The following is a 16,278-nucleotide window of genomic DNA, read 5'->3' on the forward strand; positions in this document are numbered from 1 at the left end:
TCCCAAAGCAGTCCTCTTCTCAAAGATTTTGACAAACTAACATTTACCTTGAACGATCTATATGAAATGAGACAGTGTATATGTACTGGAACAATGGAAAGTTGATTGAATGCAAGTTCATAATCTTCAGACCATCAACATTAACATAAATATATGTAAACATTAAGAAATCCAGGTAAACTGATGAATCCATACTTACAAGCTGCTTTGTCCAAGCTCGTGATGTTATTATAAGACCATATACACGCAAACAAGCAACTGTCACAAGTTCAGGGCATGCCTTTTGCAAGCAATTTTAACATCAGACATGATCATGAAAGGTCATCACTCTGATTGCTGTCCACTTTGAGCAGGAAGTTGTGCAAATGAGAATGAGAAGTTTTCTTGATCTTGTCCTTCTTTCACATGCAGCTGTTGCCCGGTTGGTCCTGCCCCCTGGTTGATCTCCGAGGAGGATATCTCGACTTCTCCACCTGAATTGCCATGGTCAGAGGCACCTCTCCGTGGAGAACGGTAGTGTGCTTCCCCCATGTGGCCTATCGATCTGTATCGATGCATCGAATGAACAGGGGATACGTTTAGACTCGCCCTTGGGCTCACCCTAGGGCTCGGGGTCCTTGATCCAGATTGTGAAGTTTCTTTAAGCTTCTTCTTCACGCCTTGATGCCATCTCTTGAGAGCCTTGCTCGTGTGTTCGTCAAATATGGACCTCTTCAAGTGTGACCCCATCTAAAGAACAAAACTTCAACATCCTTGACCAAGTTTTTAAAGATAAACTCAACATTTTTTAATCCAAGTGATAAGTTATGCAAGTTAAGGTGTTTTACATGCATTCTGGCAAACATTTATCAGAAATAGAAGAAAGAACAAATACCTGAGATACAAGTGCATATAGTGGAAGTGTAAAGTAGCTGCATAAAATTTGGCCCCCAACTCTGCAATCACAAGATTACAGGAAGAAGGTCCTTTAGTAAAGGAAAGGATAGGCATCTGATTGGTAACTAAGTAATCATTTCATCAGATCTCTTATTGGAGATTTCTTTAGAATGCTCATGGTTACTTTGTTTTTTCGGACACTTCAATTGTAAGCAATAAAAGAGTGTTCCCTCATGAGAAAAAAAGGTAACAAGGAGTGAGATTCTTGAAGCTTACCCGATAATAATTCTCGCGACGATGAACTTAAATTCATTGTGGAAACAAGACTTCAGCCCAAACTCATACTGCATAAAGTAAGCCGGAGCACCTTGAGTTGCAAGAAAAATATAGTGATCATCATAGATGAAGAAACTGCCCTAAAAGGATGAGTTTTACCCATATCCAAAAGAAGTATGTAATCTGAAATGCATTCTGAAACACATGTAAAAACAGCAAATAAGATGTCAAACAAAGCCAGATATTAATCAGAGAATGATTTAAAAAAAAATAGACCATATTATGATTAGTCCACCACTAGAAGTCTGCATGTACAAATGCCATATTTTGTTGACGGATAAACATCCAAATAAAGGTTGTATTGTGCCACAATGACGTGAACTACGACAAGAAAACATCGCTGACCTGAAACAGTGCCAAATGGAGTAGAAACAGAACATATCTAGGATGCCCAAACCAAAAGTGTTGATCACTGAGATGCACCAGAGGAATGCCCTGGACAACTGTATGCCTCTCTCGGATTTCATTAGCCATCATTGATATAATTGCCTGCAGCTTCATTCCAACTGCCAAAATTATCTGCATCACTAACACAAAAGATTAGTGATTCTAACTAAACAACATGGTGTATCACTCACATTTAAGGAACATTTCAGGCTTACAACTAGAGGAACCATTGATGCCCAGAATAGTTCCTGCCATCCTGATGGGAGAAGTATTGTCATATGCCGAAAACTTGCAATATTTCTGTGATACTATCTATTGCATGCTAAACAACACAAGATGTATACTTACCATGAACATTAAGAAGCAAAACTATCACAGCAGAAGCCCATAAAATAGGACTGTTCAGACAGAAAGAAATGAAGATAAGAGTTAATGTTTTAGTAATAAGAAAATTTAAATCATAATTGAAGTTTTTTTCATATAGGAATATCTATGAAGTGCTTGAACATATATTGTTTCATGTGGTCACATTAAGTAGATGGACAATTTAAGAACAGTCAATACAGTTAAAATGAGCCTTGCTTATTTGACTGCTAACATGAATATCATGTTTGACCTATACAATGGCGGTTTTGCATAGTGAACATCAAATTATGAGAAGGGGGCAAAACAAGGTTTTGCTGCTAAATATGCACCATGATTTAGAAAAATAAAGGTTTCGATCCTTCAAAAATGGGAAATGTGGGGGATCAAATAGTAATCAAGGTTTCAAATCTCAACCGCACTAGTTGGTATAGAATGGTATTACCAGTCTGATCAAGTATTGATATCGAAGCACATAGCTTGATATCGATCCAATGCCATTCATATTTATTTTGTTATATATTTTATTCAGTGATATTAGGCAGTATAGTTTTGTATAATACTGGTACTGTCTGATCTGGTAGGTTATCAAACCATTGTCAAATAGAGAATCCTTGCTTGTATCATTGAAAGACCAGATTATCTCCTCCTCTAATGTTTATTATATAGTCTGACCCCTATTTCATTCACCAAAATGTTTTCAAGCATCGTATACTTTGTCGCGTTACATTAAGGTTCTTAAATTCTTCTCCTAGTTTCACATGTGGGCGTATGTATAATTATCCAGAATGTGTCTAGACTTGAAGTTCAAAAAAACTCTTGAGAACTTTTTAAGCATCTAAAATATTTCTAGGAAGCAATCAATTTAGGTAAGTGAGGAACAATAATATGGAAACATCTTTGATTGTTTTGATGGTTACATAAAATGTCAGGTGATATGAATGCTGAAATACTAATCCTGACAAAATAATAAAAAGGTTTGGTGATCAAAATACCTGACCCCAACAACTACCTTGAAGTCATCCTCCATAGCCCTTTTGATGTATCTTTTGAAATTAAATTTTGTTCCCGGAGCCAGGTGGACCTACAAGCCTCAAATGATCAACAAAGTACAAATCTTAAACATAAGAAATTTTTCATGGGAAAAACTTACACTTATAAAACCGTGGCGCATAGTCAAGTAATCAACTTTACTAACAGACCTCAAGAATTGATTAAAGAAGCTTACCTGGATTACATGAAACCACAGATTGTCATATTGTACACAGTGATACAAAAATGGAACTATCACTTGATGCATGGCACCAAAATTAATACAAAAATGTAAATTTTCACTGCACATGATATTACATGAACTTTATAACTGTTAAAACATCAACCTTTATCATAATCGCAGGTTAATTCTTTTTTTTAAGTTTTAGATTTACAGTAAAGGGGTCAAGTTAATTGATACACTACAAGAGAGGTGAACATATGAAAAGAATTGAAGCTAGCAAAAATTCTGGATATTTTGTCTTAATGGATCAAACTAACCACTCAAGAATTAATGATATATTTATACAGTAAAACAGAAAGCTGACGAAGCAAGCTCTACTTACAACGTATAACAAGATTGTGATTCTGTTCCAAAAGCTTGCGTGTCGCTTGACAAATGTTATCTCATCAGCAAACCTGAATCTTGATGGATCTGCATTGTTTTAGCATAAATATTTCACAATGACATTAAAAAGGACAATAGGATAGTACCAAAAGGATAAAAAATCATCCAAAATAAAACCTAAGCTATAAGTATAGTGACTAAGATCTTCTTTAAATACTTCTGTTCCACAAGCTGAAGAGAAAATCACCAACACATAGTGACCTATGTAATGACGAAATGATTAATAGTCATAAATAAACAAACGGGTGAAGTTAAATACAAGCAAACAAATATAACTTAGTATTGAACTCGGTTCCAAGGAATATTTCCTATAGAATTTGACGTGTATTAAAGCCCATCAAATGTGACAAACTGGCAACTATTAAATCCTTGTTCTTGCAGAACAGCTGGAATAGTCGAGCATAAATGGGCTCATGGGCCCAACATATAGACCTTGCATTCTCTGTCTCCACCTTCTCTTCTACCTTCTCTCTTTCTTCTTCACCTGTCTACTATGCTACTTTTCATAGCTTCTATAAAATGTTGGGCCCTTTCCTATTAGCTTAAGATTTTGATGGATTTGCAATTCCTAAAAACTTATCATGGAACTAAATCAAGTTATGATTTTAACTCCTGGCTCAACAGCTTTTTCATTAATATTCCATCCAGTGGTTATATTACCCATATATATATATATATATATATAGATATATTATTTTTTTATTTTTTTATTTTTGGCACAGTCTGTTAATACTTGGCAAGTGTTGTGATCTTGCGCTTGGGTTCATGTGCCTAGTCTAGCTTTTATCCAGCTTGCACATGAGTGGGAATGCAAGTGCTTATTATAATCCTTTCTTGCTAGCTTAGTCTTTTAGATGAAATGTAACGGTTTAAAACTTATCGCAACTCTTTTTCTTGGTTGACATGGACAACTCTTTACAGATCAAGCATCTGCATACACTGATATGTAGAATCTTAAAAAAGAATAGGCACTCCACAGACAATAAGAAGTCTAGTGTGTTATAATATATATTCTTTTACAACAATCAGAGTTTATTTAAAGGGTTAAAAAATACAGTTGTAAATTACATATATAGCATAGAACATGACTAATGACATGTAATTATAGAGCATTGTTATCCAAGTCTCTTTAGTGAAACAATGATCTGAGAGTGCAGGGAAAATAACAAGAATTTTAACAAAAAAGACAAATCATAATGATGATCCATAACTCCATTTAATAAGAAAAGTATCACAAATCACCATCCAAATTCCATTAGCTTTAAAATGATGTAAGATACAAATCATAAACAGTGAATTCAATATGATGCATCTGTCTTGTCAATCATCAAGAATGACACTAAAAAAATCAATGCCTACACCAGAGTCCCAGGAGCATCCATTTGTTTAAAATTAATTAAAAGGTTTGATAGTTCAAGCCATCGGGAAATCATCCATGTATCCAAGGGATACCTAATGCTTGTCCAATACATGTTCAGTATGAATACAGAATATCTTTTGAATTTTTTATTTATATGCATCTCATATTTGACTGCAACCTTGGTGGTGAACTAGGCCAGGGGGAACTGATGACAACACTGGAAGGGTTTGTAGTGTAAAGATGATTTATTCAAAGGCTTAGGTTGGAAAAACGGGTTAGAGAAAATGGTTGGAACAAGTTCTTCGTGCCTCTCGGTTATTTTTCTCTAGAGAACTACCACCTGTGGCTGTTCAGAAGGCCTTGATTGGCTTTACATATCAGTGTCAGGGTACAACCAACAGACTCAGGTTGTGGCAGCCAAATCACAGTGACTAGCCAACTGCTGTAAGTGGGCAAGTGTTAACAATCTGAAACCTTCAGATTTATGTCAAATTAACTCACTGGAAACCTCATTCAAGAAGCTTTAGGAGTACCAGTGGGTTCATGCCAAAACTGGGACATGGCAGCTTCCAGCCATGAATCACAAAGTGCTCCATGCCTTCTGTGGCAAAAGAGATACAATCATAGCAAGACAACATTTGATGGTACATGCAGAGTTAGCCTTGCAACTCTGATTGCCTTTGCAATAACATGGGAAGATTTAGTGTAGGCCTAACCTCGACAATGCCCGCCTGTCTGATAAATACATATGCTGCATCCACTGTCTATTAGTTGGTACTGTGGAACTACAAGCGAAAAGATGTTCCATATCTCTTAAACATATTTGTTCTAGGCATAACCTCTCATGGTTACCAAGCTTATATGTGCAGCGATTATGTGTATATAGCATAGACCGTTTCACCCGAACCGATACGAAACAAGCAGTATGTACCAGTCTGAGTGTGAATCGGTACGTGGACCACTTGTATATAGCATAGGCCGTTTTGGCCCAACTGGTACGAAATGGACAGTATGTACTGGTCCGAGCATTAATCGATACATGGACTGCCCCACGTCGGATGGTCCAGTCTGACACATTAAAAAAAAGAACTATTTTATGGTAACGTGAGCCCTCTTCACCACACACAAGACTGTGACCTCCACCTATTGTCGCCCATAGCCACCTACCACTTATCATCAATTTTGGGTATGCTTCCTACTCCTATTTGCCTTCCTCTTCCTTCGCCTTATTCCTCTTCTTCCTTCCTCTTCATCCTTGTTTCTCTTCTTCTTCCTCCTCTTCCTCTACCACCTCTTCTTTCTTCGCCTTCTTCCTCCATCCTCCGCTTTCTCCATCACCATATGTTTCTTCTGTTACGATTGGAGCGGCACTAAGAGGGGGGGGGGGTGAATTAGTGCAGCGGATTAAAACGTCAGTTTTGGAAAATCTTTCGTACGATAAAAATCGAACTCGGAAGTGCTTAACTTGAAAGCGTATTCGTAAAGGTGTGCAGCAAAAGTAATGAGGAAGTAAAGCATGTATGAAGGTTTGCAGTAAGGTAAATAGCAATAAGTAAATGCAAACCAGAGAACACGCCAATTTAAAGTGGTTCGGTCAAATGACCTACATCCACTTGCGAAGCCTTCTTCAATGAGGCTCCCAACTTCCACTAATAAATCTCTTTGAAGGGTAAGGATAAATACCCCTCTTACAACCTTTTACAAATGGTTCACACTCTTACAAATTTTTGAAGAGAAAGAAGGAGGTGAACACTCAAGCAATTGAGAACAAGACTTGCTAAAGACTTCTCTAAGACTTTTATCTCAATCTATTGCTTTCTCAAAGGTTGTGTTCTCTGTTGAGAATTGAGGGGTATTTATAGGCCCTAAAAGAATTCAAATTTGGGCTCCAAATTTTGAATTCTCTTGGGTTCCCGAGGCTGGCGGTGCCACCGCTCAGTTCTCGGGTTATGGGCGGTGCCACCGTCTACACTATTTCAGCTCACTGGTTGGGCTCCAAACTTGGCCCAAACCAGTCCGAACTCGGGCCTAATTGGCCCCTACTTGGGTTATAGGATTAACACCTAATCCTAACCCTAATTAACGTGCTAACTACGAATTTAAAGACATTTCCTAAGCTATTACAAAGTCCGCAAGTCAAGACTTCTTCCGGCGAGCTTCCGGCGGTCTTCCGATAAACTCTCGAAAACCATTCTACGGACTCCCGGCAAGCTCCGAGACTTCACGATTTGATCTTGGCGAGTTCCAACGAGCTTCTTCGGCAAGCTCCGACCTTTCTCAGCGAGCTCCGCGAACTTCCAACGAACCTTCCGGCGAGCTTCCGAAAAACCCTTCGACAAGCTCCCTACTCATTCTCGGCTAGTTCCGGCAGCATTCTCGACAAACCTTCGGACTTCCGTCGAACTCTCGAACTCGCAACAAATCCTTCGCGCTTGACTCTGACACTTTGTTTCGCTTTATGTCTTCGTCGTTATCGTAGTTAATCCTACACACACAAGCCAAAACTCTACTCCGATCTAGACAATTATTACAACGCGAATTGACATTCTGTTGCCCGGCACGTCATTGGTTGACGCTTCGTCCGATTCTTCAGCGCATCGTCCTCTCTTGCAGCTTGTTGCCCAATCGGCGGTTAACCTCCGCAACCCCGATATCCTTGGCGTAATTCCGCTCTCCTTGGCCCGATGCCCGACGTCCGAAGCCTTCTGCCGTCCAATATCCTGACGTGATCTCCTCCGGCGCAACGTCAATTCCTCCTGCGTCAACTGTCTAATCCTGATCGAGTAGACCTGCATCACTCAAAATGCAGTTAAACATCTAAACACAATCAATTAGTTTCATCATCAAAATCCGAGATTCAACACCTTCCTCTTCCCCTTCTTTCTCTTCAACTCATAGATATGCACCAGTGTATACACTAGTACCGACCGATATGTACCGATCTAGCCAAGGACAGATATGGGTGATCTGTGTGAGATGACAGTCCTTGGTATACAATACATGTGCACACATGTAATATACAGACACATATCTATATACAAACGCTTACTCTTTGTGTGACTTATCCCAAAACAAATGTCACACATGAATAATTTTATATGTACAAACCAGGTTCATGAAACATAATATTTTTGCTTGTAAAATGTAAAAGAACAGTGGCATCTTAGACAGCACGAGTTGTGACCATAGTACGGAAGTTCATGTGGAACAAACCCCCTTTTTAGGTGGATGATTAAGCTATGAAGTAATTATAGCTAACCAAAAAAAAATTATGAGCAACATACCACTCGAGAATGCATAATCAACTGATTGAGTCTCCTTTTCCCACTCCTTCCATGCATGTATCTGCATGAGAGAAGTTCTCCAATCAATGTAAAAGTGATGCTATCACAGAGTGTCATGTATAGAGAACATTCTGAAGTTATTTCAGCAGAAGATAATGAAATCTCTAGTTCTTACAAACCTTTGCTCTTCCCAAGGCCATTATAAGAGCACTATTTGCTACATGGAGCACAGCCAAGAAAAAGATTAAAATGTGCAACTGATGTAATCCATTTACAGATATAAGTGGCACCTTTCCCTGTAAATCAGAACACAAACAATTAACTAGCAGAAAAATCACCACACCACACTGCTATGTAATAAAACCATCAAAATTTGTACAGTTCACTTTATTTTTGTCGCTTACATGAGGAAACAGAATCATGAAGTTCTTCAGGAAAATTGATGCTTAATAGGTGGAAAGATTACCTACATGTTGGATTTGGTCAGATTCAGTAAATTATTAAAAAAACATAAACATCAGTGCATGAAACAATAGTTAAACATAATAAGTTGATGGAATTCCAATCCTATGCTACTGATTCTCAACATAAATGAGCACAGGTATCGTCATTACAGTGATGCTTGATTTTGATGGATTTTCCACACTTCATGCATCTACCCTCAACCAAATAAATAGTTCAACAAATGCCACATGACCAGGATGTTTTGATTATATGGATTGGCAGAGGCTATAGATTTTTATGCAAAATATGTCCTGATGATGCCGCTCTTGGGTGGAAAGACCATAAATGATTATGTTATACTATTTCATAAAAATTAGATGATAGGCTTCTTTATTCAAGTATTGCAATACTTTTACAGGTTTCAGAATAAAACACTTGAATTAATACATGCCCTTATCAATATCCTGAAAAATACTAAAGATCTCAATAGTGATGTATAATTAGCATATATAAGCTATAAACAAACCATTTTTCTCACAGAAAATAATGTGAAGAATTTCATCTGTGGTGCAACTATATAACAAATAGAAAAATTGCATTTTGCTCAAACAAACCAAAAAGTGCATTCATATTTCCGAGAAATTTTGCAAAACAGCTGCAGGAACAACCAAAACAATTTGATACTTCTAAAAAATTTACTCACCATGGGACATGAAGCAGGTGAACCAGCTGCCAAGATCCTACGCTTGGCATTTTGGTCCATGAGCAGTCTCCTATGGTTTCCTCCACCTGCCTCTGATGTCAATGTGTCGTTTTTAAGAGGGCATGGCAACATGGTTTCTGCAACTTTATAGGGTATGCATATTTTGGTGATGTAAGTCTCTCCAATGGTCAGCAGTAAGGAAATGAAACCAAGAATCATCAACTCTGCAAAAACCATATGTGAACACAATGCGACTTGTCTGCGGAGCAAAGTACTTTATGCTGTCTAATTTATAGAGTTAGCTACAGTTACTGATACCACATATGAGAACTGGATGTAAATGGAACTATAGAATTAGCATTCTATGTTTGTGTGATCACAGGAATGAAATTTCAGATCTTACCAGCTTTAACTTTCTCGAGGGCATCGAAGAGAGTCTTCTTGTGCTTCTTTGTAAGCCACTGGTACCCAAGTCAACAGAAAATGATATTATATCTTTTGTGGCTAATGGGAAAAAAAATATACACTTAAAAGGAAACTGGACAATTTGCAGGCTTGGATTCTAATTGTGGCACAGAATCAAAGCAAGTTCTTGACACAAATGAAAGATGATGAAAAAAGAAGACATAGACGCAAAAATTCTCAAGCTTCATAATAATAGTGTCATTGAAGGAGCCAAATCTTGAACTTGGTAACATAGTACAATGTAACACTTGCAAGAATACAATATCAAACTGATTAGCATACATGTAATGGTCATGAAGAAACTTTTGAACCAATTACACTTAAATGATAGTCATATTCCAATTCTGTTATCAAGACATGAAACCCAAAAGCATCATTAAAGTGGAAACAAGAAATATTGAGAAATTACGCCTTCCGATGACAATAATCATACATGAGTAGACCTCACCCAGGAAAAGTGCCAACAATAAAACCTTAGAAGAAGAAATCAGAAGCCATATACATCTGTGAACCCTGGTTAGTAGAACAAGAAAGAAAAATCAAGAAACCTTAAGAAAGGAAAGGGGATGAGAAAATAAAGGATAAAGTTTCTTCAAATAATGAATCATTTAGTGTTGTAAGACATATTCAAACGTAGAACGGTAAAAAAGTTTCGCCACAAGCCCATCACAAAATCAAGAACAAGCCTTCCCTCAAACAAATCTAAAAAATAAAAAGACATAAACTAGTCAAAACGTAGAAAATTATTCTTTCTATTCTTTGTAAAATCCCTTGTGATGAAGGTTGACGGGTACACCACATCTTTTTCTCAAAAATAAAATAAATTCCAAGAAAACTAATAGTAACGAAGAATTACAATAAAAAATAAAGAATAAATGCCAAGATACGATCTTTCGATATTTTTACTGCTGCAAAATCCTAACACTCTCAAGAAAAGCAATCAAAATTCCTACCAAAAACGAGAAGGGCTTTTTGTTGGGGATGGAGGAGCAAGAAAAAGAATCATTTCGATTCAGGAAATGCGATGTAGTATTTAAAACAAGAGGATTGACAAAAACACTTACAAGATATTCCCAAGTGCACACACTCTCTATATATCTTGCTTCATGAACTATGGTCCTATTTATAGGACCTAGTGGTAACTACCTCACTCCCCATGTCACCCATGATTGAGGTAGTTATTGAAATTACCCTGTAACTACTATATCATGATTGAGGTAGTTATTGAAACTACCCTATAACTACTAGATCATGGTAACTACCTAGATAACTATGAATCAAATCTCAACACTCGCCTTTGATTCATAGTTACATACATCGATTTGCGACATGAAATAAACATGCTTTTAAACTGGAAGCGACTTGGTGAGGATATCCGTAACTTGTTCATCTGTTCCACAATACTTCATTGTTATGGCTTCACTTGCTACAAGATCTCGGATGAAATGATAGTGTATCTCTATATTCTTCGTTCTTCCATAAAACGTTGGATTCTTCGTCATTGCAATTGTGGCTTTATTGTCACAAAATGTTTCCATTGCTTCTTTTTGTTCTTGATGAAGATTTTCAAGAAGTCTTCTAAGCCATATTGCTTGATAAGCTGCTGATGTTGCGGCTACATATTCTGCTTCCGATGTCGACAACGCAGTTGTTGCTTGCTTTTTAGAACTCCAAGATATAACTCCCAATCCGAGGCTAAAAACATTGCCTGAAGTACTCTTTCGATTATCTAAAGCTCCTGCCCAATCACTATCAGTGAAACCAAATAATTTACAATAAAATTTATGAGAATACCAAATACCATAGTCTGTAGTTCCAGCAATATAACGTAGAATTCTTTTAACAGCTCCGAGATGATGTTTGCTTGGGCTATGCATAAACCTAGATACTACACCAACAGAGAATGCAATATCTGGTCGAGTATGAGTTAGATAAATCAAACCTCCAACCAAACTTCTGTAGTACCTTACGTTTGTCAAACTTGTACCATCTTCAAGTTTCAATTTCTCATTTACATTCATGGGTGTTGCTGCAGCTTTGCAATTAATCATGTTAGATTTTTTTAGTAGATCCATTACATACTTTCTTTGTGAAATAAAAATTTCATCTGATCCTTGCTTCACTTCCAACCCAAGAAAATAGTGCAGTAGACCTAGATCTTGTTGCTGTGAATATCCTTTTGCTACAAGTTGTGCCTTATGCTTTTGGATACTTCCATCTGCATTAAACTTTGTTTTGAACACCCATTTTAATCCAATAGCTTTCTTTTCTTTCGGTAGATCCATTAACTCCCAAGTTTCATTCTTTTTAATTGACTTGATTTCCTCCTTCATTGCTTTTCTACATTTCTCTTTTTCAACCGCGTCCTCAAAAGTTGTTGGATCTGAAATAAATAAAGCAAATGTTGAGTTATAAATTTCTGTTAGTGATATGAAATTTCTTGGAGGGGTTTCATCTGAGGAATTAGAATTTGAACTGCTACTTGGTGAGGTTGACAATGAACTTGTTGGAGCAGGATCTGTCATTTGATTCTGCGGAGTGTCTAGTTCTGCTGGAATCTGCATTTGTGTTCTACCTTTATTGGTCTCCCAATTCCAACTTGCCCTTTCATCAAACATAACATTTCTGTTAATAATAACTTTGCCACTAACAGGGTTATATAATTGATATGCTTTCGATTATAAGGAATAACCAATTAAGATGCATTTTTCAGATTTTTTATCAAGCTTGTGATAATTTTGTGAATTCACCAAAGCATAAGCAATACAACCAAAAATTCTTACATGTCTAACACTTGGTTTCATACCATACCAAGCCTTAAAAGGAGTTTGATTCATAACAGCCTTTGTTGGTGAAATATTCAACAAATAAACTGCTGTTGCAATTGCTTCTGCCCAAAACTGATTTGGAATTTGTTTTCCTTTAAGTAAACTTCTTGCCATTTCAACGATAGTCCAATTCTTACGCTCAGCTACACCATTTTGCTCCGGTGTATATGGTGCTGTCAATTCTCTGTGAATATCATTTTCTTCACAAAAAGAATTAAACTCATTAGATAAAAATTCACCACCTCTATCTGTCCGAAGTGTCTTTATGTGGCTACCACTTTGCCTTTCTACAAGTGCCTTGAATTTTCGAAAATTATCAAATGTTTCATATTTCAGTTTCAGAAAATATATCCAACTTATATGGCTATAATTATCAGTAAACAATAAAAAATATTGACTTCCACCAAATGATTTTGTATTCATAGGTCCACATAAGTCAACAAGAATTAATTCAAGACAATTATATGCTCTCCATGCTTTTCCAATAGGAAATGATTTTTTACTTTGTTTACCATAAATACATTCTTCACATACATCAAGTGTATTAATCTTGGGCAATCCGAAAACCATTCCTTTTTGACTTAACAACCTTAAACCCTTAATGTTAAGGTATCCATATCTTAAATGTCATAAATTAGACTTATTCTTTTGAGTTACGATAAGCGCATGTCTTTCAATAGTTGACACATCAAGTGGAAACATCTTATTTTGCGTCATGCAAATATTTACTATAATCAAACCAGATTTTTTATCTTTAATAGTGCATGAACTATCATCAAATATAACCGAATATCCATCATCTATAAATTGTCCAACACTCAACAAGTTATGTGATAAAGTAGGAACAAAGAAAACATTATCAAGGTATTTTACCTTCCCTTGATTTGTCTTCACCTCAATTGTTCTTTTTCCTTCCACTTGGATTTGCTTGTTATCTCCAGTCTAACTTTCAACTTGTGAGTTTCATCAATATCTCTAAATATTGATTTTATACCTGACATATGATTAGAACATCCACTATCCAGAAACCAAATATTATTTGAGATATCATGAACTTGTGAATGAGTCATAAACAACTTACTATTTTCTTCATTTTCCTCCACATAGCTTGTTTGCTTTTATCTTTTCCAACAATCTACCTTCATATAACCAAACTTTTTATAATAGTGACATTGAATTCCACTCTTGTAATTTTTTTTATCATAATTTGATTGCCTTTGTTCATCATACCCATCAAAGTGTCCTATTCTCTTCCTCTTCCATTTCCTCTATCACGAAATCCTCTTCTGCCACGTCCTCTTCCTGTTGATTTTTTGTCTTCTTTTGAAGTAGAAGACTCTCCCTTAACCTGAAATGCTTTCTTTTCGCCTTTTTCAAGTGACCTGTTTAACCTTGCTTCACGTGCTTACAAGAAACCCATTAGTTCATCAAATAAATATGTAGATAAATCTTTTGACTCCTCAATTGCGGCAACAACATGATCAAATTTCAGAATTAAACTTCTCAAAACTTTTGTAACAATTACATGATCAGGAAGATGTTACCATAAGATTTCATTTGACTAATAATTTCAGTCACTCGAGAAAGAAAATCATGCATCGATTCATTGTTTTTTATGAACAAAATTTCAAACTCACGACGAAGGGTTTAAAGTTTTATCGTAATCACCATTGATGAGCCTTGAAATTCATTTTGAAGTATCAACCAAGCTTGCTTTGAGGTTGTCGCTGCTACAATTCTTGAGAAGATTGTTCATTTTGAAGTATCAACCAAGTTTGCTTTGAGGTTGTTGTTACTGCAATTCTCGAGAAGATTGTTCATTTTGGAGTATCAACCAAGCTTGCTTTGAGGTTGTCACTGCTGCAATTCTCGAGAAGATTGTCTCATGTACAACTTGTTGAATGAAGAATAATACCTTTGAGTCCTTCTTTCTATTCTCCCTCAGCCTGATTTCATCATCTGGATCCGCATATCGATTTTCTATTAAGTCCCAAAGATCTTGAGACTTAAATAAAGTCTTCATCTTGATACTCCAAAATTCATAGCATTTGTCCGAGAAGATGAGAATAAAGGGTTGAGAGATAGAATTGTCATTGAAAGCCATAATGCCCTATTCAAATTGAAACTAGGCTCTGATACCACAAATGTTGGGGATGGAAGAGCAAGGAAAAACAGAATACTACGATGCAAGTAAAAGAATCCTTTTGATTAAAGGAAAAGCGATGTAGTATTTAAAACAAGAGGATTGACAAGAACACCTACAAGATATTCCCAAGTGCACACACTCTCTATTGAGATTGAGGTAATTATTGAAACTATCCTGTAACTACTAGACTACTAGATCATGATTGAGGTAGTTATTGAAACTACCATATAATTACTAGATCATGATAACTACCTAGATAACTATTAGACTACCATATAATTACTAGATCATGATCGCTTTTCCTTTTGATTAAAGGAAAAGCGATGTAGTATTTAAAACAAGAGGATTGATAAGAACACCTACAAGATATTCCCAAGTGCACACACTCTCTACTGAGATTGAGGTAGTTATTGAAACTATCGTGTAACTACTAGACTACTAGATCATGATTGAGGTAGTTATTGAAACTACCATATAATTACTAGATTATGATAACTACCTAGATAACTATGAATCAAATCTCAACATTTTTATGTTCAGTAACTCTCAATATCTAATTTCTCACTCACTTTTCCATCCACAGAGTCTCTCCACGGATAAACCGACAGAGAGGCACTTCTTCTGAATCGGCTCTACGTTTTGGTAAGCCATAAACAAACGTAAAGCTGTAAATAAATTCTCCACTCTGTCACAAAAGCCGGTCCCGCAAACGAAAAGCAATCCTTCGCCCAACGCAAACAAAAACCAAAACGACCCGTCAAAAAGTAGCAATTTTTCTTGTTCCTTGCAAAATCTCTCGTCCTGAAGGTTAACGGGTACACCTCAACTTCTCCTCAGTAGGAAAAATGTAATCAAAGAAAAAGTTGGGCAAGAAAGAACTACAAGAACACGACAAGAAACAAAAGCCAAGATACAATCTTTTGGACCGTTTTCCTGCTGCAAAATCCCAACACCATCAATAAATAGCAACGGAAACCGGCACCGTCCCGACAAAATTCCTAATCAGGAGACGAGAACAGAGAGCGAGGCATCCCCTCACCTCTCCAAGGCGATGCAGTCCCTTCTCCAGCAATAGGGAGATGAGAATGAAAACCGAACTGACAGCCGCCACGGCCCACGTCGGCGTCTCGTCGAGATCCCTCGAGTCACCTGCATCTCCTCCCGCCATTCTCCGACACCTTCCGACCCTACCGCCCTCCTCCGGGTGACTTAAAAAGCAACAAAGCTTCTTCACTGCTGGCTTTATGTTCTGCAGGAGAAGCTCAAAAATTGTAGGAATAATATATTTTGAGTGATTTTCCAGAAACACCTTTTAAAAAAATAGTGGAAGCAATTATATTCTCTTTTAAGAGTATTATACTATAATATCTTTTTATTTAAAAAAGATATTTTTGGTACTTAATGCCATGTGATACTTATACTAATT

At 36.7% G+C, this 16,278-nt stretch overlaps 1 protein-coding gene across 4 annotated transcripts; it reads right to left on the reverse strand.

The window, feature by feature from the left end:
* Positions 1-105: 105 nt before the first annotated feature.
* LOC135654116 (MLO-like protein 10) lies at positions 106-16,080 on the reverse strand. 4 transcript variants are annotated; one of them, XM_065175563.1, is made up of 15 exons: positions 15,892-16,080; positions 9,817-9,874; positions 9,414-9,556; positions 8,446-8,562; positions 8,267-8,327; positions 3,561-3,649; positions 3,116-3,190; positions 2,958-3,046; positions 1,948-1,997; positions 1,815-1,855; positions 1,558-1,731; positions 1,312-1,347; positions 1,153-1,220; positions 875-935; positions 106-729 (listed from the first exon to the last, which is right to left on the reverse strand). In XM_065175563.1, the coding sequence occupies exons 1-15, from the start codon at positions 16,018-16,020 to the stop codon at positions 325-327; spliced, it is 1,596 nt and encodes a 531-aa protein (XP_065031635.1). In that variant the 5' UTR covers positions 16,021-16,080; the 3' UTR covers positions 106-324. The 4 variants fall into 4 exon arrangements, with proteins under 4 accessions (XP_065031635.1, XP_065031632.1, XP_065031633.1 ...); XM_065175560.1 differs by having other exon boundaries at positions 9,414-9,637; XM_065175561.1 differs by lacking the exon at positions 3,116-3,190 and having other exon boundaries at positions 9,414-9,637.
* Between the last annotated feature and the right edge of the window lie 198 nt (positions 16,081-16,278).

This window comes from Musa acuminata, chromosome BXJ1-4 (genome assembly GCF_036884655.1).
Source record: "Musa acuminata AAA Group cultivar baxijiao chromosome BXJ1-4, Cavendish_Baxijiao_AAA, whole genome shotgun sequence".
NCBI lineage: Eukaryota > Viridiplantae > Streptophyta > Magnoliopsida > Zingiberales > Musaceae > Musa > Musa acuminata.